This window comes from Amblyomma mixtum, chromosome 1, assembly GCF_055824585.1.
Source record: "Amblyomma mixtum isolate Tamu chromosome 1, ASM5582458v1, whole genome shotgun sequence".
NCBI classification, from domain to species: Eukaryota; Metazoa; Arthropoda; class Arachnida; order Ixodida; family Ixodidae; genus Amblyomma; species Amblyomma mixtum.
This window is the reverse complement of record NC_143012.1, coordinates 208,951,491-208,972,008: the sequence shown is the minus strand read 5'-3', so window position 1 is coordinate 208,972,008 and position 20,518 is coordinate 208,951,491. Positions and strand designations below refer to the sequence as shown.

At 48.0% G+C, this 20,518-nt stretch overlaps 2 protein-coding genes across 2 annotated transcripts in view; one reads left to right on the top strand and one right to left on the bottom strand.

Annotated features, from left to right (window-relative positions):
* Positions 1-20,518, bottom strand: part of LOC149370725 (uncharacterized) — a 100,630-nt gene that overhangs the window by 38,212 nt on the left and 41,900 nt on the right. The window contains exon 5 of the mRNA XM_089562930.1: positions 17,436-17,526. Coding sequence (XP_089419056.1) covers positions 17,436-17,526 — 91 coding nt within the window. The remainder of the gene's footprint in view (positions 1-17,435; positions 17,527-20,518) is intronic.
* LOC149370726 (uncharacterized) lies at positions 196-1,851 on the top strand. The gene is made up of 2 exons (XM_089562936.1): positions 196-784; positions 861-1,851. Exons 1-2 carry the CDS (start codon positions 230-232, stop codon positions 993-995), a joined length of 690 nt encoding a protein of 229 aa, XP_089419062.1. The 5' UTR covers positions 196-229; the 3' UTR covers positions 996-1,851.

Sequence of the window (20,518 nt, the reverse complement as noted above, 5' to 3'; positions counted from 1 at the left end):
GTCTGATTCGTCGGCTTTCTGCAAACACTCTCCAGCGTCCTAGACAAGAACATATGCGTTAGCAGTTTCATGCTGGCTGACCATGACAGTGCCGTGTGTATGTGCTACATAGCGTTTAGGGTGTTTTTTGATTGTTTGTTTCGTTGAATATTATGTGTAAAAGCCAGGCAAAAAAGGAAGAAATGCAGCATTCTGCTTCCGGCAGCCGAGCTGAACGGATCGCAGGGTCATGGGCTCCAGCGGAGCAGCGATAGCGGCCTTTGACGGCCGCGGAAACAGGATCGATGACTGCGGTGATAAGGATTACCAGATTATTTTGCCGACACTGCCAACAGGACGTGTTGTTTTCAACACCGTTTTTCTTCACGGCGACGTGCGAGCGAGGCCGTTCCGGGTCGAGGATTTCCGAGACGCCCTGGCCGAGACCGGTATGCTCCCCGACGTGGTCGCGTTGGGGGCGTACCAAATCAACCACGTGTGGGCGGTTACCCTGCGGAACACGGAGGCAGCAAAGAAGTTGCTCGCCTTCAACGAGCTGCAAGTTAAGAAACGCCGCTGCCTCATTATCGACCCGGAAGACCAGCAGGTAAAGCTGCGGCTACACTGGATGATTCACGGTGTGGCCGACGACGACATTCGGACGGCATTCGCGGCGTTTGGCAAAGTGACCGACGTTACGCGTGAGCGGTGGCGGATACAAGGCGTCAATGACAAGAGCTCAACGACAAGAACGGTCCTACTGAAGTTGAAGCCCGGCTTGAAAGTGGATGACCTGCCACACCAGGTACGTGTTGCCGGAGAGTTGGCTCTTGTCGTAGCGCCTGGGCGTCCAATGCAGTGCTTGCGCTGCCATGGTACAGGCCACGTGCGGCGTGAATGCAAGGTTCCCCGCTGTACGAAATGCCGGCGGTACGGCCACGCGGATAATGAGTGTGTCCGCACTTATGCGGTGGCTACGGGCGGGGCGTCGAAAGACGACTCTGCGGAACTCCTGATGGATGTAGTCGAGGCTGAAGAATCTGCGAAAGGCATAGAGGAACCCGAAACGCAAGCAGGATCGACGGGCTCTTCGATGCCGGACGCAAGCCGATGCCGGACGCAGCAAGCCGCTGCCGGACGCAGCGATGCCGGACGCAAGCCTGAAGGGGCAGAACCTACTAGAAAGGAGACGGAGGCGTAGAGCGGTGAAGTAAGCGTGCCAGCGTTCCAAGAAACCGAGCCAGCGACTCAGACCGAGGAGAACCTTGACCAGAGCGGCGCCCGCACGACCGGCGTCCCTGCCCCAGCGAAGCGGCCACACGCCCAGACCGGAACCGAAGACGACAAGGCGGAAGCCCCCAGCGTCGAAGAGCCGCCGGCAAAAACGACCCAAGGACGGCGGTCGTCCATCCGGACACGATCAAATGTGTCGACGGAGAGGAGAGCCCTTGACAAGCCGCCCCCGCTGCCAGGCCTGGCACCAGCACCGGATGGCTCCGGTGTCAACGATGTCGTCTAGCCAAGCGCTAGACGTGAAGGGTAAGCACCATGTTCCCGGCCTCTTTCTTCTGCATTAAAATGGCTCATGCGTTCCCCATGAAAGTCGGTACACTTAATGTCAGGGGACTGGCAAGTAAGAAGAAGCAGAGCCAGGTGTACCGCCTTTTAACTGAGCACGACATTGACGTCCTGGCAGTGCAGGAAACGAAAATTGACGGGGAAGAGGAGACCGGGAGCATGGTGAGACGTTTCACGTCTAGGTTTTTTGCAGTTGTCGCCCACGCTGTAGGAACGTCTGCGGGTTGTGTCATCTTTGTAAAGAATGTACCGGGACTTGAGGTTCAGGCATATACGGCGTGTCCTTCGGGTCGATTTGTTTTGGTTGACCTCCTGTACGACAAAACATATTGGCGCATCATTTGTGTGTACGCCCCAAATGCGGTGGATGAGAGGACAGCGTTTTTTCAACGCGTACGAAAGCACTTCAGTTGTGAGAAATGCCTGATCGTAATGGGTGACTTCAATTGCGTCCTGAGGGGCTGTGACAAAACCAGTGCAAGGGCATTTAGGGACAGAAGCACTGAAGTACTCTCAGAAATTATAGACACGTGCAACCTCGATGATGTGGCCGAATGTTTAGAAGGCGAGCGTTGTGTGAGACTCACCCATTTTCAACGGTCAAGCCATGCACGGCTAGATCGCATTTATGTGTCACCGAACGTTATTTCAAAATGCAGTAGCTACAATGTAGTACCGGTATCATTTTCGGATCATTGTTTAGTGAAGTGTATGATAGGGACAAAGAAACGAGGAAATCAGTTTTCTTGGGAGATGTGGAAATTAAATAATAAGCTCATTACAGACGACATCTTTAGCAGGAAAGTAAACGAAGAAATCAGTAAATTAAAGCCGAGCGGGGAACTGAAAGTATGGCAGCAGTGGGAACTTTGCAAACAACAAATAAAAATAGCAGCAATCGAAAGGTCAAGTTGCATACGACAAGAGGAGAAGCGTGAGGAGGACAATTTAAGATCTTTACTAGCTAGACTTCTCGAAAGAGAAAGCGAAGAGCCTGGCAAATGGATGGATGACATTAGGAAAATAAAAAGTAAGATTGAACTCTTTGACGAAGAACGCTATCGTGGCGCACTGGTGCGGGCTAGGGCGCAAGATATAGCTGATGGGGAGACACCTTCAAAACGAGCGCTAGGAATGGAAAAAACGCATGCTCAACGAAACCACATTGAACAGATTGAATGGGGCGGGGCGTTATCTGGAGAAAGCGGGCATATCCAGCAGGCATTTCTTGAATATTATCAGGCGCTGTTTGCAAAGCAAGAAGTGGATGTGAGCGCATTCAAGGAAAAGTTTCTTGGCGCTTTGCCGCGATTAGATGACGAACAGAAAGAAAGGCTGCAGCTGTCGATAACTGCGTCGGAGGTCGAGCAAGCGATAGAAAATTTGAACCTGGGAAAATCTCCTGGACCTGATGGGTTAAGCGCCGCTTTTTGCAAAGCATATAAACGCGAAATAGTGCCAGTACTGACAGCAGTTTTTAACGAAGCCTATAAAGAAAATGAATTGCCCCCGTCTTATGGCAAATCCCATACAGTGCTAATCCCTAAATCCGATGACGCAGAAAAGTTAAAGCAGGTCACAGCATATCGTCCTATTGCCCTCACAAACGTGGATTATAAAGTTTTCATGAAGATTTTAGCCTGTAGACTACAGTCAGTAATTCAGGATATAGTCAGTCCCCACCAGATGTGTGGGATCAAGGGACGCTCTATTGTTTCCAATATTCATAAAGCGAGGTGTGTGCTGGAATGTTGTGATTACACAAATAGCTGTGTAGCCATCCTTCAGCTAGATCTTGAGAAGGCATTCGATTGTGTTTCGCACGATATCCTGTTCTGCATACTCGACCATGTGAATTTAGGGTCCATTATTTGTGAGGGAGTGGCCTTGGCGTACCGGAGCTGCACGACAAGATTAATTGTAAATAAGAGTTTGGGGGCCCCCATTAGCCTGCAGCGTTCGGTGCGCCAGGGTTGTCCCCTCAGCCCTCTTCTATTCTGCATTTACATTGAAGCGTTGTGTTTGAATATCATGGAAAGTGAAAAAATTCGAGGATTCCAGCTACAGGCAGCAGAAGTCAAGCTGCTGGCTTATGCGGATGATGTCGCGGTGTTCACAGTGAACCGGGAGGGTATAACCGAGGCCGTGGCATGCGTAAAAGAATTCACCAAGATCACCGGTAGTAAAGTGAATTGGTCAAAGTCCCTGGGGCTTTGGCACGGAGAATGGCCAACGAAGCCCGGCAATTTTGCAAACGTGTCCTGGGTGACGACCCCAGTAAAGTACTTAGGCGTTCCACTGGACGGTTATCGCGATAGCGATTCGTACTGGAAAGCACAGACGCAAGCCACGCGTGAAAAGGTGGAAAGGTGGAAATGGCGACACCTTTCAATTTTCGCAAGGGCCACAGTGTGCAATCTGTTTTTTATGTCTAGGCTGTGGTACGTGATGCAAGTGTTGCATTGTGCAAGGATGAACGTACAGAGACTGCACCGGATCTTTGCCGTTTTTGTGTGGGCTGCGGACTGGGAACGCTGTAGCCGGACCAATTTGTTTAGGCGGGTGAAGGATGGCGGCCTGAGTCTGGGACACTTATTTCTGCGGCAGATTGTAAGCAGATTTTGTTTTGTGCGCGATGTAAGCGATCCGTTTTTGCGCACTGTGTGCCAATTAAGGCTCGGAAATGCACTGCCGGACTTTGTTGTCACAACCGAAAGGTTCTCGGGACGTATTTTTGGTTACTTTAGAGAGGTTGTCGCGAGTGTTCGATTCCTGTCTGTTCGATTTTCGTATGAATATTTATCTTCTGTTAGCAGGAAGAAGTTGTATAAAGATTTGTGCGATGTAGTTCTTCCACAACCTATGTAGAGGGCCTTATACAATGGAGGCCAGGGACGCGACGTACTTAAGCGTGTGAAGGCGATGCAGGTGCCGCCAAGTGCAAAAACTTTTTTCTTTAAATTACATACCGGAACACTACCAGTAAAGGAATTTTTTGAAGGGAAGCAGTTATTTCTACCTTGGGGATCACATTGTTTAATTTGCAAACAACCAGAAACAATAGACCACGTTTTTTTGCACTGTTGGGAGGGGGTATACTTTTGGGACATTTTGCAACGGACTTTAAAAAAGGAATTTCCGCTCGACGCTCATGGTATTCGGTACTTGCCTGTAGAGAGTGAGGATGGGACACCATTCGACCTCATTATGCTAATGGGCCTCCATTGTATTTGGCGCTCCAGAATGGCAGGATATCATTGCGATCCTGATGCACGGCCAGCACGGATCTATTTTCGGGAGTGCATGCATAAGTATATTGAAGTTCTTTAACTTGCTCCTGAAGCTCCCGAGTGGCTCGAAAGAGTCGAGCCTTTGGTGACGCTTAAGGAGTTTTAATATGATGAAGCCCCGCACCCCCGGGCGGATAGTGTTGTTAATTATTGCTCATTGCGCTCTGTAAGTGTATTTGTGTACTGTGGTTCTTGCCGAAGTCAGGCAATAAATAAAAAAAAAAAAGTAGCCTAGCCATTTGGTTCCGCAACCGCTCGGCTGCGGAACGGAAGGACGGGGGTTCGAATCCCATCGTGCACGAAGTTTTTTTTTTTCTGGTCTGTCTAGAAAAAGCGTGACACCTCTGTTGACATTCTTCTGCTGACAACGTTCTGTCGACAACGGTGAGGCATTAAAGGCTTCCGCCTTAAAATTTTCTAGCTCGTTCAAGCAGCACCTTGCGCACGTTTGCTAGTCCTCAAGGAATGCCCAGAGGCTTTGGGAGCTCTATGAAAAGTCCCTGCAAATGCGGTGCTCGCTGTTTTGGCACACGTTAGCGCAAAATACGAGACATTCACAAGAGAGGTGGACAAGATAACGTGCTTTTTTGAAGAAGTTGATGAAACACATAGAAAAGGGCCCACAGTATTGGAAAGGTACTCAAGTAACACTTATTGCTGAGTTAGTCGGTACGTACAATCATTAGCGGAAAATACGAGACATTCACAAGTTGTGTTTGTAGCGTTCGGGTGATAAGCCTAAACTCGCGGAGTGGAATTCCTGGCGCGCCAGCCGCATTTTGAATGCGACGGAATGAAAAAAAGCTTTTGTGTGTGAACTCAGTCCATGTTTAGAAAACCAGGTGCTCTAAATGAATCCGCAGACTTCCATTAAGGCGACACTCCCAGCACACTACTTGCTTCGAGACCCTAAACCGAGCTTCTGCCTAGCATTTAGATGCTTCCGAGCTTCTGCCTAGGCGACATTAGGAAATGGATGTTAGGAACTGTCGGCACCAGGCGCTGTCGGTTAGCTTTTTCTTTATGCTCGTACAGATCGCTTGATGACAAAATGCTGCCTTCAAAAATTTTATACCAGGTAGGAGATTTCCTGTTCGTGCATGAAAGACAGAAAAATAGAACATTCTTTTTCAACGTAAAGTCCTCAGGCGCCCAGTGCACGAGACCACCGCGGACAACAGAGATGCACTAGAGTTTGGGAACTGTCCAAGAATCTTCACTTTTCAATTATTCGAAGCAGCTATAGGAAGCGATCAGAGGAGTGGCGGGGTTGGGAAAGGGAGTAGTTTAGATAACAGAAGGTTGCCAATTAATCCGGTGAAATTCAGCGCGTTAGAAGCAAGTTCTAGGTGACCAAAATGATGAAATGAGTTGCTTCACTTTATCCATCTATCGCTCATTTTAGCGATTTATTTAACATTTCGCAATTGATTTTCTTTTTACGCATTGTCCTCGTGGTCAGCGCATTGTCAGTCGCAAGCTGCTACCACGAGCAGAGCAGCGCATGCGCACAACGAGGCCTGACGCATCATCATTTGGCCTTAGAGATGATCGCCTCCTGGCTTCCCGCATCCTCGGGGATCTCTGACTTGTCCTTGGAGCCCTCCTTGGTGATTTCCTTGGTGAGTTCCTTGGTGACCTCCTTGGCGCCTCCTTCTCCTTTTTCGCCGCCTTCGCCCCCAGCGCCTCCACTAAGTGAAGCAGCCGCGATTTCGTCACCGGCGCCTCCACTCAGTGGCAGGCCTTCGGCTCCTCCAGCGGCGCCCTCAGGTCCCACGGCTCCGGGGGCTCCGGCGGTGCCCGCGGCGCCGGCGGCGGCTTCACTTGAAGCCCGCTGCATTGAGACCACGCCCGCAACGGCCGCCACTACGGCGATGACCGCAGCGATGATGCCAAAGGCGGCCAGCTCTGAGCCCTCATCCCCTGTGCTCTGCTCCTTTGACGCCGCGTCGTTGGCTTTCTGCAGAGTCGAGGTGGAAGAACTGTTAGAGTACCATGCCTATTAGGAACCTGATGCTTACAACACGCTATGCATTTTACGGCACGAACGCGGAACCAATGACACTGACACAGAGAGCGCGAACTGCCGACCACTTGCTAAGCCAAGGAGCTTTTCTATTTTTATGCGGAGGAAGACGCGTGCCACGTGGTTACAAGCAAAGGTATGAAGAAGAATCAAAATAAAAAAACAAGAAAATATCTATTGCAATAAAATCAAGCCGACCACAAATAAACAAAATGCTAACGGTGGAAACATATTCCACAGGATTAGCAGCACACTTCAACATATTCACAGCGGCAGCTTCACCATGTGCAGTTCGCTATCTGACAAACAGAATTCAGCATTGCTTACACACTTCTTAGCTACAGTATGTCTAATATTCAAGATTTCAATAATCTATCCAACTGCGGAAGGCAGCATTTTGGTCAAACCGCGGTAGCTTTGTAAATAAGACATTGGGGGAGACCGACGTTTGCGGACTAATACCTTTGTTCGAAAGGGAGAGAGAGAAGAATTGCTTATCATTGGTTATATATAAATCCTCAGAGGTTGGGCTCCGCTTTCAGCGCTCCATTGGATATTGCCGGCCGATCTGCTCTGCCCGCTGTAAGAAGGCCTGGGCGGCAGGGTCATCCCCGGCCAGCATTTCCTCCCTTGTCGGTTTGGGTGCGGAGTCTGGTAGTATGGTTTCTTTGTCGTACGTCCATGTTATATGTGCTAGCGTGGCTTTACCGCTGCACCATAGATAAGTTTCTTTGAAATTGGATAGGTGCGCCTGGTTCAGTATGTGCAGGCTGGGACACGTGTTTGTCTAATAACCTTCTCCATGTGGTTGAGGTGGGGGTGTATAGGCTTCTGTCTGGCGGAGGGTGCGTTCTCCTATTTTCTCTGCATTTGCTTGTTATTTCAAGGTAGGTCATGCCAAAAGGGGTCAGGTCTTTCGCACGCAGGGCGTTGGCCTCCTGAGGGGAGTGTGCTTAGACGACCTGCCTGTCCGAGCACACTCACCCGTGTTCCCGAGCACACTTGCCCGTGATTGCCCGTGGTCTCTTCATGTCCGGATATCCATATAATTGTAGGTCGGGGCTATTCGATGCGCAAACTGTAGAGTGTTTTCGGCAGTCTTCTATGATTTTTCTCGTAGCTTCACCGCTGTTTTAGAATCGGTATACATTTTGGTGCGGGTTTAGATTTGGAGGCTCTCTCTGGTCGGCAGGGCGATTGCCATTTCCTCTCCCTCCTGGGTACTGCTTTTGGTGATTGTTAGTGAGTCACTGTTTTCTTTGCACTGTTGTGAACTGCGCTAATGCCTCGTCACAGACGACGTCGGTGCAGCAAATAAGGCCACTGGAGTTCCTATTAGTAACTGCGGGAAAGCATACAGAAAAACAGCGCATGTTGCTAAGTCACTCAGGACATGAACTGCAAAGCATGATCAATGAATTAGACAGGCAGAGCAGAACAGTGAGGCTAAAAATTAACATGCAGAAAACCAAACTAATATAAAACAGTCTAGAAAGAGAACAGCAGTTCGCGATTGGTGGCGCGGTGCTGGAAGTAGTAAGAGAATAGTTCTATTCAGGACAGGTAGTGCCAGCTGATCCGGATCGTGAGAGGGAAATAACTAGAAGAATAAGAATGGGGTGGACCACATATGGCAGGTTCTCTCAGATCATGAATAGCAGTTTACCAATATCCCTGAAGAGAAAAGTTTACAACAGCGGTATCTTACCGGTACTCACCTAGGGGCAGAAACGTGGAGGCTAACAAAGAGGGTTCAGCTTAAGTTAAGGACAACGCAGCGAGCTATCGAAAGAAAAATGATAGGTGTAACGTTAAGAGATCGGAAGCGGGCGGAGTGGGTGAGAAAACAAACGCGCGTTAATGATATCCTAGTTGAAATCAAGAGGAAGAAGTGGGCTTGAACAGGGCATGTAATGCGAAGGCAATATAACCGGTGGTCCTTAAGGGTAACGGAGTGGATTCCAAGAGAAGGCAAACGTATTAGAGGGAAGCAGAAAGTTAGGAAAGAAGACAAACGTATTAGAGGGCGGCAGAAAGTTAGGTGGGCGGATGAGATTAAGAAATTTGCGGGAATACGGAGACCGCAACTGGCGAAGGACAGGGTTAATTGGAGAGACGTGGTAATGTCTTTTGCCCCGCAGTGGGTGCAGTCAGGCTGATTATGATGATGATGTTGCTAGCATCAGCATTTGCGGTTGCAAAGCGCAGTTGTGCCGTCGATGGGATCAGCTGCTTTGCTCACGTTCAGATATGCGGCTGTACGAGGGTCGGAGGCTGGAATTTATGAGCCTTCCTAATAGTTAGCTCGAACCGCTGTCAACTCGATGACGTGCAAGCAGAGTTAGAATCTTAGCCGGTATAAAATGAGTGGTGGGTCGGATTTTATTTAACTTTTCGCCCAAGTGAGAGTGCATGCCGTCTTCTTATTCCACTATCCTCGGAAGAAAGGCGAGAATAGACCATCTTAAAGAGCAATATTTTGAAGTGACTCAGGATTTGGGCTGCAGGATTTAAACGCCTTTTTTTTTTGTCCTGCAGCAAAGAACCCGAGGAGCCATGAAACCAATTCGCGGTCAGGCTAAAAAATTTGCTGTGGTTTAACTCTGGCTAAACCTAGTCGAGTAGCGATATCAGACGGGAAGCAGACTCGCACTCACTCAGTCTGATCGTAAAGTCTGTCTTGCGTTGGTCGACCCCATCAACGATTTGTGAACGTGCTCTTCTAACCATGTATCTCTTCAGCCGTTTGTCGAGTCGTTCGGTACGCTCCTGTTCGGTCTCTTGTGCACGATGTTCCTTCAAAGTTTCAGCACGTCTTGCAAGGCGGGCTGCCTTAAGAGACGCAGAACTCGAGCAGCATTCATCATCAGAGGTCAGCGCTGTAGATTCATCGTTAGAGGTCAAGCGAGCCCGTCTATAGCGGCATCACTTTCACGGCGCTGGGCCAACCATTCGGCAAGCTCCTCTTGAGTCTCTTCAGTGACCTGTCTCCTCTTCACTTCATTTCTACGGCGATCCCTGGCCTCCTTCAGGCTGGCCGACTTCTCACCATTCATCCTCAACTACGGCTGCAGTGACGCGAGCTCTGCCCTTCTATACTCCCGGTTATCACAGCTGCGGAGCGCTGGGTGTGACGTCATACAGAGTGCGCAGCGAGCGCCCAACGGTAGGACCGGTGGCCGCGCGGTGACCGCGACGAGCCGAGTTGCCGGAAAATCAAGACCCGCCGTGGGGGCTCAGTGGTAAGGCGCTCCTCTACCGAGTCGTAGTACCCGAGTTCGAGCCCGACCGAGGCGGCCGCGTTTCGATGGAGGCGAAACGCAAGAGGCGCCCGTGTGCTATGCGATGTCAATGTACGTTAAAGATTCCCAGGTGGCAGAAATTATTCCGGAGATCTCCATTACGGCATCTCTCTCTCTTCTTTCACTCCCACCTTCCTCCCTTCCCTTACGGCGCGGTTCAGGTGTGCGCTGAGATATGTGAGACAGATACTGCGGCATTTCCTTTCCTCAAAAACCAATTTACCAATTTTTACCCGTGGTGTGACGTCACACAGAGGGTGTGGCGAGTGCGCCAGCTATGGCTGTTGCCATGCAACGCCGGACGCGCGCCTGTAGGAACGGTGGCCGCGCGGCGATCGCGACGAGCCGAGTTGCTAGAGAATCGAGGGCCGTGGGGTGACGGCAGAGTGCGGCGACGGCGAAGAGGCGAAAACCTGGCGTAATGCAGCTGTCGCTGCAAAAAACTATACAGAATACTAGTCAGAAAGCCACAGATTAAACACTTCGGAAAACTTCAACCAGCTTCCTGTCTCAGATCGCCTAAAAGATTGTCTTAGTGTGGACGGAAAAGCACATGCCGTGCTGAGCTTGAATCAAACTCATGAGTTCTTCATGCTCGATGATGTTGCTGTGCTAGCGCGGGCATATGAAGAGAACGTCGAGTGCAGATTGGCGGCAAGAAAAGCAGAAGGTGCTACCACAGCGCAGACACCTAGAGAAAGGTCCGTGGTACGGCACGCGCTCAACAACAACTGGCAATTTCGCTTCAGAAAAATGTGTTCAAGTGCTAGCGCACTAAACGCCCATCAAACGCAGTTCTCGGAAACCATGACATTCCTGTTCCCCCTCCGCCACCCCCCCCCTTTTGGCTTTCTCTGATCTCGAGCCATTTCCCCCCCCCCTTTCTTTCTCCTTCCAGTGCCAGCCTATTTTGTTTGCCTTGTTCTCATTTCCCTGTACCACGCTGACTAAACCTCCTATCTGAGTTTTACAGGTCCACCCAGCGCCTCCCCCCCCCCCCCCCCCCCCCGTCGCAGCCCCTTCAAAGCTTTTGTTCATTACACACCCCCGGGATATAAGTTTTTCCACTATAGCAGCTTAACGAATCAAGATTCACCTCCCTCCCCTTCCTGACACGCATCCCCTCTCACACCACTTTCCTTCCCCCACCCGGGGCCTTCCTCCTCGGAGCGAAGGCTTATTTAATCCCTGGCAATGATGAACGCTTTGCCCAGACGAAGACAAGTCCCGTTGTCGAAACGTTGGCTCAAGCAACCTGAGGTTTTCCCCTCCCTTATTCATTTTGTGATCGCCAAGGACCATCTACCACACCCTCTCTCTACCATGGTTGGTATAGTATGCACACTTAAGTTGCATCCGACTCTAGACAGCTGCGCGTTGGCGCATGGGTCGATGCTCAACATCTGCTCATAGGTCGTGGCCCGCGGCGTTTGTATTACTCCGCTGACAATCACCACCGGGAACGAATTCAGGTTTTAGAGCGTTAGCTCTAATACTTTGATTTGAGCTAGTTGGTTGTAGCATGACATGTTTACGCAAAAGGCGTACTGGCGCTAAAAAACGAAGACAACACACACAACAGGACAGGACTGGCGCCAACTTCCAACTAGTTTATTCACAGAAAAAACCACTTAAGAACCACACTGCATGCAAAAAGATACAGACAAACCAGAAACAAGGGGTGATTTAACAAAGATACACGTGCCAAACGGACCAAAGGAATGATTATAACGCTGCAAGAGACCCACTCAGAAACCTAATCTCTTCTTCTGACAATGACACAGATGGCTTGCTTATGCAGATATCGCCCCTCTGTTTGATGTAATAGGCTTCTATTATTTCACGCTCTAATCTGTCTTTTGATCTTGCAATGAATTTGGTGTTCTCAAAACCAGGACGGCATTTGCAGCTTTTGCAGTGAGTGGCCATGTGGCTGCCATAGCCATTTTTTACAGCAATCTTGTGCTGCCTCACTCTTTCATTGTAGCACTGACCTGTCTGGCCGATATATTCCTTGCCACAGCTTAGAGGAACAACATACACAACATCAGCCGTGCATTCAGTGGCGCGAATTTGGTGTTTCTTTTTGCACTGCTTAACCTTTCTTACTCTGTTGAAAGTGCAAACGCGTGACAGCTTGCAGGGAGCAGAAAGCACCACGTTGATCTTATATCTGCTGGCCACTTTCTTCAGGTTGTGCGAAAGCCGGTGAATATAGGGAATCACCACCGTCGGTTGTTTTTCTTTATCCTTGTTTTTTTGACCCTGTTCTCCCATCAACATCCGCTTGCGCTTCTTAACCAGGTCCTCACTAATGCTAGTGATGAGGTGTTCTGGGTACCCGGCTTGGTGAAAGCGTTCAATTTGCGCATCGAAGCTCTGTGCCATCTCATGCTCACACGATTTATCCAAGGCTGCATTCAAGCATGTCGCAACGATTCCGCGCTTAATTAGCTTGGAATGTGCACTACTAAAAGGCAGTAGCTCTTTGCACGATCTCGGGTTGTAGGACCAACAAACATGGCGGTCCTGCTTAAATTGAAGTTTCAAATCAAGAAACTGCAGGCTATTGTTGTGGGGAACTTCATGCGTGAAACGGAGCCCTTTTGATTCACTGGTGAAAATGGTGACTATGTCTTCAAGGATGGCGCTTGGTTTTGAACCTACATGATCGGTTAGCACAATTAGGTAGTCATCCACGTATCTAAATACCCTAACAACGTTAGAGGTCAATAAAAGCCGGTCACTAACACGTTTGTCAACACACGATAAATAAATGTCACTTAAAATAGGGGCAAGGGACGACCCAATACAAACACCATCACGCTGAATGTAAAACTGATCGCTGAAAAAAACTGCAGTAGATGAAAGGTAAAATTCTAAAAGTGTTAAGAAATCATCACAGCTAATACCTGTCTCGTCCTGAAATGACAGTTCGCCTATGCATGCAATCTTCTCTTTGATACAAATCAACATTTCGGTATGCGGTATGGAATAGTACAGGTCGGTAACATCAATTGAAAAAGCAGACAGTGCTCCAGGCAACCCATTCCTTAGTTCTTGAACAACCTCATTGGAGCTGCGGATAAGAAAGGGGTCGTCTAGCGGAAGGGACTTTAAATGTCGCTGAAGAAAACGGCCAACGCACAACTGCCAGGATCCTTTCTCTGAAACAATCGTGCGTAGGGGGCACCCTGGCTTATGAGATTTGCCCGTAAAGAAAACCTCCAGGAACTCTCTGTCAGCATCCTTAACCAGTTTCTTCAGCGGATCCAAATTCATGTCATTTAACAGCTTTACTGCGGTGTTCTTAGCCTTGGCAGGATTGAACTTCACTGCGACGAAGTGCTTCTGCAGAGCTTCAGCTGCTTTCTCTTTCAAAAGCTTCTCGGGAAGAACAATAAAGCCCCCTTCCTTGTCGCTTTGAAGTATCTCAAGGTTGTTTTTTCCCAGGTAGTCCTTGATCTTCTTAAAGGGAGTCTTCGGCAGACGTGCGGGTGCTTGGTGATGTGGTTCTTGATCCCCGTGTGAAGTCAACACTGGTGAAGGGCCCCAAGTTCAGCTTTGAGCCACGGATGAAGAAACCTGAGCTCCTTGCCATGACCAGGAGTGTCGCCAAAAGAGCTGGGGACAAGGATGAAGACCGAGCGACTTCGGATGCCTTGGATTGCCTGATGCACCATGTGAGTCGCAGTCGGACTTCTTATCCTCCCTTTAAGAAGATCAAGGACTACCTGGGAAAAAACAACCTTGAGATACTTCAAAGCGACAAGGAAGGGGGCTTTATTGTTCTTCCCGAGAAGCTTTTGAAAGAGAAAGCAGCTGAAGCTCTGCAGAAGCACTTCGTCGCAGTGAAGTTCAATCCTGCCAAGGCTAAGAACACCGCAGTAAAGCTGTTAAATGACATGAATTTGGATCCGCTGAAGAAACTGGTTAAGGATGCTGACAGAGAGTTCCTGGAGGTTTTCTTTACGGGCAAATCTCATAAGCCAGGGTGCCCCCTACGCACGATTGTTTCAGAGAAAGGATCCTGGCAGTTGTGCGTTGGCCGTTTTCTTCAGCGACATTTAAAGTCCCTTCCGCTAGACGACCCCTTTCTTATCCGCAGCTCCAATGAGGTTGTTCAAGAACTAAGGAATGGGTTGCCTGGAGCACTGTCTGCTTTTTCAATTGATGTTACCGACCTGTACTATTCCATACCGCATACCGAAATGTTGATTTGTATCAAAGAGAAGATTGCATGCATAGGCGAACTGTCATTTCAGGACGAGACAGGTATTAGCTGTGATGATTTCTTAACACTTTTAGAATTTTACCTTTCATCTACTGCAGTTTTTTTCAGCGATCAGTTTTACATTCAGCGTGATGGTGTTTGTATTGGGTCGTCCCTTGCCCCTATTTTAAGTGACATTTATTTATCGTGTGTTGACAAACGTGTTAGTGACCGGCTTTTATTGACCTCTAACGTTGTTAGGGTATTTAGATACGTGGATGACTACCTAATTGTGCTAACCGATCATGTAGGTTCAAAACCAAGCGCCATCCTTGAAGACATAGTCACCATTTTCACCAGTGAATCAAAAGGGCTCCGTTTCACGCATGAAGTTCCCCACAACAATAGCCTGCAGTTTCTTGATTTGAAACTTCAATTTAAGCAGGACCGCCATGTTTGTTGGTCCTACAACCCGAGATCGTGCAAAGAGCTACTGCCTTTTAGTAGTGCACATTCCAAGCTAATTAAGCGCGGAATCGTTGCGACATGCTTGAATGCAGCCTTGGATAAATCGTGTGAGCATGAGATGGCACAGAGCTTCGATGCGCAAATTGAACGCTTTCACCAAGCCGGGTACCCAGAACACCTCATCACTAGCATTAGTGAGGACCTGGTTAAGAAGCGCAAGCGGATGTTGATGGGAGAACAGGGTCAAAAAAACAAGGATAAAGAAAAACAACCGACGGTGGTGATTCCCTATATTCACCGGCTTTCGCACAACCTGAAGAAAGTGGCCAGCAGATATAAGATCAACGTGGTGCTTTCTGCTCCCTGCAAGCTGTCACGCGTTTGCACTTTCAACAGAGTAAGAAAGGTTAAGCAGTGCAAAAAGAAACACCAAATTCGCGCCACTGAATGCACGGCTGATGTTGTGTATGTTGTTCCTCTAAGCTGTGGCAAGGAATATATCGGCCAGACAGGTCAGTGCTACAATGAAAGAGTGAGGCAGCACAAGATTGCTGTAAAAATGGCTATGGCAGCCACATGGCCACTCACTGCAAAAGCTGCAAATGCCGTCCTGGTTTTGAGAACACCAAATTCATTGCAAGATCAAAAGACAGATTAGAGCGTGAAATAATAGAAGCCTATTACATCAAACAGAGGGGCGATATCTGCATAAGCAAGCCATCTGTGTCATTGTCAGAAGAAGAGATTAGGTTTCTGAGTGGGTCTCTTGCAGCGTTATAATCATTCCTTTGGTCCGTTTGGCACGTGTATCTTTGTTAAATCACCCCTTGTTTCTGGTTTGTCTGTATCTTTTTGCATGCAGTGTGGTTCTTAAGTGGTTTTTTCTGTGAATAAACTAGTTGGAAGTTGGCGCCAGTCCTGTCCTGTTGTGTGTGTTGTCTTCGTTTTTTAGCGCCAGTACGCCTTGTGCGTAAACATGTCATGTTTAGCTCTAATACTCGCGCTAATCAAGGTTGCTTCATTTTTAAATCCAAGCCATTGTTTAAAAATGGCGGCAGCAATGGCATACGTCGCATAGCAACAGTGTATACATACCACGCGACCATATCGTCACCATGACATGTAAACAGGTGATATCCCACATGGCAACCAACTGGCACCATTGCATATACTGATAAGAAGCATTCAGAAAAGCATGTACTACTCTACCTTCGTTTCCCTATAAATACCCGTGTGCAAACAGCCGAATCGGACCACTGAGTGGTACTATTGGTACAGAGATTGTGAACCAGCTAATTGGCGTAGAATATCTGGAGTGGTGACAAACGAGTCACCGCGTTACGGAGCATAAATTTACTAGTCGACGTAAAGCTTAGCTTATTGTTTACCGAAGGCCTTTGGAAATTGGTTTTCACGAAGGGAAATGACGCAGTAACTGTCTCACATAACTTGGTGGACTCCCGAACAGCGCCTTGAAGGAAGGTGGGAGCGAAAGAAGAAAGGAAGAAAGAGATGCCGAAGTGGAGGTCTCCGCCGTCCTTTGGTCTCCAAAACCATAATTTCTTGGATTTTCAGACGTGCCTTACGACCAGACTACTTGAAGTACGACATTCGAAGTGGTGTTACAAAAAAAAATAAAAAATATACCGCTAACGCTCGATCATATGCGGCCTCAGCGTCTGGTAGTTCGTTAACGTTTCCCTGTGTTAAACAAGATGGGAGCATCAAAATTATTAAGCATAATATTCCGTCTCGTGGTTACCTTCCTCTTGAAGTAACAAGGAACGTTTTAACAACAGGCTACTTTTTTGTCTTGGAGGAATTCAGTGAAGTGGCCCTGAATGTGGGCGGAGCTTCACTGTACTAGACTTAAGTTGCATGCGACTATAGACAGCTGGATGTTAAAGCATGGCTCGGTGCTCAACATATGCGGCGCCATGGCACTGAAAGAAGTGAATTGATGAAGAGGCAGCAATCTCCGGGACATGTGACGTCACGAATTCTTAAAACCAAACGTAAGCGTCTGAGAGGTCACGTGCGCGAAGACATACGGCTAAGAACGAATAAATAACATTGTATAAATCATGTGAGTGAATGCAAAGATTATGGGAAAAAATTGGCTTTGGCTTAGCTCTGGTTAAACCTGGAGTGATGCGAGAGCTAGAATGGTTCTCTTTCCCCCTCTCCAATCCCTCCCCCACACTCGACGCATCGCATGCGCACAACAGATGCAGCTCGCCGGCGGCCGTTGCAGCGGCTCCGCACCACGTACCAACCCACGTGACCAACGGCGCCGCCAAGGAGCTTTAAGGGGTGCCACGCTGAAGGCTCGAAGAACTGGCGTAGTGTATCTCTCGCTACAATAATCACAGACGTTGTTTAAGCCGTGTTCGGTTCGCAGTCGCGTTACGGGCGGGTGGTTGCATTACCTTTTACATTCCCAACGGCGGCCAGTCGGCAAACTAGTTATGATTACCAGAGGTATAAAAATTCAGGCAAGGGAAAGAGGAAACTGAGAGTGCTGTGCGTAGGCTGAACTGGGTAACTGTGTTCAAAAGGAGAATGCGACGCGGGCTTACGCAGAGTAGGGTCGTGTCCTGGCATGATCGATCTTCGCACTGTGTGCAGGGTTCGCCTTTTACGTAGACTGGCTGGTCATTCTTCCGTCCTCTGCGAAGAACACAAGTCATTGCGGGTGTTTATTCATCAGTGCACATGCAGCTCCTATTGGCAGTGACAAGGGTCACTATCGTTGCTAACATTCGTGCCAGATCCTAGAAATGGGAATTCAGAAGAGCCGCTTTTTTCGGCGTCGGCCGAAGGCAGGAGAACTGCAGCAGCAGATTGAGAGTACACTGCGTTGAAAAGGCCTCTAGTGCTGTCCTACAATTAGCCTTGCCGTACAGAACCTTCTGCAGCGCTACAGTTATCCCGGAAAACTTGCTAAACTCAATACTCTTTCGGGCCTGTGGAGCTGCCGGTTGCGTGTTTCTTCTGGACAGTGAAGACAACGGCATAGAGTTTTTGCCCTTACTGCAACGTATTGTTGGACTTTATGCGGCAATGTTCATGTTTGTGCGGCAGCGAAACACTTATTTACTGATGACAGAAATTGATTTAAAAATAGAAACATTTCTTTTCCAGCACTTCATTATAGCCAGCAACCGTAAGAGCGAAATAAATTCCATAACCGATGTTTAGAATTGAATACAGTTTAAGGCCAGTCTCAGAGGTCCAGATCTTAAAATCAGCCGTTACATCATAACAATTTGCTGCTAAAAACGGCCGTTGAGAGCGATACGTTATAAGAGCTGAAGGTTCTGGTGGAAACGGCTTCACTGTCATTGAAACGCGGTAAGCTGTCCATACAGGCCAACTTATCTTTGTCGTAATGTCTCTAATGTCTACTTCAATCGGCAGACTGGAGGCTCTCAGTTCTGCGCGGCCGACATCAATCCTGCCCGGATCCATTACTTATATCAAATTCAACAGTGTGCTTAGTTCACCTTTGCTGATTATTGCGACGTTGCCTTTCTTCTTTCGTTACACCTTAAAATAAAATAAAATCCTTTATATTTTTTTCAAATCCTTTGCTCCTTCAAATCAAACCATCCATTTATCTTTCCCTCACTAATGGCGCTCTCATTAGCTGGATTGGCTTGCGTGCCCCAGGTTCCAGTCCAATAGCAACTACTGGCAACAGAGCCAAGTAGGTACCTAACTCTTCATGAATTTGGGTGAGTCGCATGACAACCTGATGCACTGCCCTCCATTTTCGTTGTGCATATTGCCCTCTGACAACCGTGACCTGCTACTTATTTGGCCTAGATAAGGTAGACTGTATGACTAAATGAAGTACTGTATTGGAGCGTTTTACAATAGAGGACTTTGAATTATTGCGTACTTAGCAAAATGGAGGGTGCCGAGTGCGCATGCGCAGAACGCTGACAGGAAAATGGAGTTGCGTGCGCACGCAATTTTCAGAAGGTAGCGTTGCGGCCATTGCGGCCTTTGACCACCTAGCGTGCAAAGATGGCGGCGTCCTTCAAGCCGCCGACTTCAGCCAATAAGCAGTCATTGTGGTTCTGGTGGGCCCGCTTACCGGTAACTGCTTGTGTTGTTGCCTTTCACTGTGAATTACCTTGCTTTAACGACAAGGTGCAAGCTGTAGTTTTTGAGATGTACTCTCGATTCTGGCGTTCCTGGGCCTAACGGGCCCTCAAGTTGCGCTGAAACCGTCTGCAACTGCTGGGAACTTAACACAACCGCCCGGGACATAATAAAAATAGATTTAATTCTTTGTCACGGTGCTTTATCTATTTAAATATTTGAATATGGTGTTTTATATTACATTTAGTAAAGTTTTTTTTTTTACCATTGCACGTCATGTGAAGAAAAATATTCTTGCGGGAGCAGCTTGCACAAAGGATTGCCTTCACTAAATGGCGTCAATGTGTTTTTATTTTGAATTTTTTATTCGTACTGTTAATGCTCTGTATGAGCGTCATTATAATGAAGCTCATACAGGGAGGGAAACATATACAGGCAGGGAAACATATACAAATACAAGTGCAATTCTCTTCGCTAAAGTACACTCAGTAACACAGAATTACAGATTTGCACAGCAATCCTCCAGGAACGTATCCACACCTATACCAAATTTTTCTACATCTGCATCGGGAAAAAAGGAGTATCAATAGACATCAGTACGTGTAATAATAGGTTGTAATACCTTACTGTGATTTTTTCTACTGCATCGGGAAAAAAGGAGTATCGATAGACATCAGTACGTGTAATAATAGGTTGTAATACCTTACTGTGATTTTTTCGCGGGCAACGTTTAAGGGAAGGTGTAACATCAGGGGAGGTGTTTACATCTCTTAATTCGCTGAATTGTAATTGCCGAAGTATTGCTTGGGCGCTTCGACGTCGGAAATAAAGTTCATTATAATAATTGCCTGTAAAATACTCTCAAATATAGTAACTTGGAAATCAGCGGCAGTTTCCATCATTTTCAAAGAACTTTCGCCGCGGTGGAAGTACACAGCGTTTAACGTTTTCTACACGTTATACTAATACCCTCTGAGGTGATAAGATGCTTGTGGCGAGCTAACGCAATTTCCCTTAGGTCCGTAATCATGCTTACGCTATACTAAAACTCTCCACTCTAAATCTTCAGCGTTTTCCGCGCTGTTCAACACTCGCCTGCCTTTAATTGCAGTAATTTTAAAGCTTGCATCGAAAAGTTGTGCTGCCTATGTTCTAAGTCATTAATTCTTTCTTTCCGTTGCCTAGCAGAAGAACATTCTAAAGAAGGCCAGCGTGCAAAAGACAAACGAAGCAGAAGGGAGCATGTGGAGAGGATGTGCTGAGTGGCAGGAACGGACAGAGTCCGGAACGGCTAAAGAGTAGAGATGTTGGTTGAAAACACTGGCATTAACGCCTCAGCGTTGGAGCTGACTTTCGGGGGTACAGCCGCGAGCGTTGTCATACTAATTCAGCATTGGTCGGAAGAGGTCATGACGTCACACCAGTCATGGAATCAGAGCGATGTATTACGCCAGACACGGAGAGTCGAGGGTTTTGTGGTGTGCCAGCTGCGCAGCAGCGTGCGTTAAGTTTCCACTGCTCTGTGTTTGGCGCGTTGAGTGATGTGACGGTG